The 1,371-nt window shown below is 48.2% G+C and overlaps 1 protein-coding gene across 1 annotated transcript in view; it reads right to left on the reverse strand.

Annotated features, from left to right (window-relative positions):
• Positions 1–1,371, reverse strand: part of TSTA_009010 (transposable element tc1 transposase, putative) — a gene marked incomplete at its 3' end in the record, with an annotated part of 3,151 nt that overhangs the window by 602 nt on the left and 1,178 nt on the right. The window contains exons 2-3 of the mRNA XM_002482965.1: positions 968–1,328; positions 19–904 (exon numbers count right to left, since the gene is read on the reverse strand). Coding sequence (XP_002483010.1) covers positions 19–904; positions 968–1,328 — 1,247 coding nt within the window. The remainder of the gene's footprint in view (positions 1–18; positions 905–967; positions 1,329–1,371) is intronic.

Below are 1,371 nucleotides of genomic sequence, written 5' to 3' on the forward strand. Positions count from 1 at the left end.
AGTCGACTTGGGACCGACCGTCCTGGCGATTGAGATCCTCTTGGGGGGGAGAGAGAGGCAATCTAATCAGGCGATCACTCTCATCCTTGCTATCACGTAAATACTGCTGTACCGACGTCGCCCTGAATGCAACAGCACCATTTCCAAGATCTACAGTCACGTCATGGCCATTGACTGATATAACTTTGTACGGTCCTGACCAACCATCTCCTTCGCGCCATACTTTGACTTCGCTCCCTGGTGCGAGATTAAGCGTTTCCGTGATAATTGGGCCGTTCCTGGTGTTAAGTGCGTCATTGACTCGTTGCTCTGCCACGGCACGTCTCAATTCAGCCATCGCCTTTCTCATTGCCTCAGCACGTCGAGCAGTTAACGCGGATGGGGGCGAGTCAGTTGTTATGCACGGGTAAGCACCAAAAACGAGTACAGTTGGAACTATTCCATCTGGTCCCACGGTATCATTGACGGCTTTAATAGCCATCTGGAGGATCACGTCCTTGTCGACGCTGGCGCCTAGTTCTGCCGATATAATGTTGTATGCTCTACGCAGTGATGCATGGTAACGCTTAACTTTCCCGATTGCATTGTGTGCTTCCACTGGCACTTGGTGACATTGGATTCCTATCATCTTAGCCTCAGTTTTGAATTCTAATGCGGCAAAATTGGTTCCTGCGTCGTGTGAGATGACATTAGGAGGGCCAAGATAGGTGTCAATCCACACTGCCCGGAGCGCTTCCCATGTATCTTTCGCAGATAAAGACTTCAAAAATCGTGCGGCCTGGAAGGACGTCGCCCAATCGACAACATGAAGCACTGGCTTGCTATCTAAATACATAACATCGACGACAATCTCATAGTTAAACTCACGATCGTCATTCAATGTGAATTTAAAGCGTCGTGGTGCCTGCCGGTTCATTTAGCAGTGATGGCAAAACTTCTCAATTTCTGCAAGATTGTTGTAATCCACATTGTCATGGCCTGCTCGTTTTAAAAGCTTGTGCAAGTGGTCAACCACAGGATGGCCAAACCGACAGTGAAGTCGTCTTATCTCAATCTCTGTGAGAAATGTTACTGGCGCCTGCTTCTTATCAAGGAAGAACCATGGGTGGCCTCGCTTTCTGATAATTGGGACCCGTACGTCTCCCTTTACCATGCAGTTCGCAATGTTATCTAGGTAAGCGCCATGTTTATCCATATCGTCTAAGCAAAGCAAGAATGGGGTTGGCGTGTTCATAATATGAAAATCAACATCACCAATTGGGGTTGTTATGGTAACAGCACCCTCAGAGTGAACACTCTCACCTTGGCCAATCGAATTGAGTGCTCTCCTGCACGGGTCTATCGACGGTATCTCTGGATAGCTTCTCTGCA

Source organism: Talaromyces stipitatus, genomic scaffold, assembly GCF_000003125.1.
Source record: "Talaromyces stipitatus ATCC 10500 scf_1105507295549 genomic scaffold, whole genome shotgun sequence".
Classification (NCBI taxonomy): Eukaryota; Fungi; Ascomycota; class Eurotiomycetes; order Eurotiales; family Trichocomaceae; genus Talaromyces; species Talaromyces stipitatus.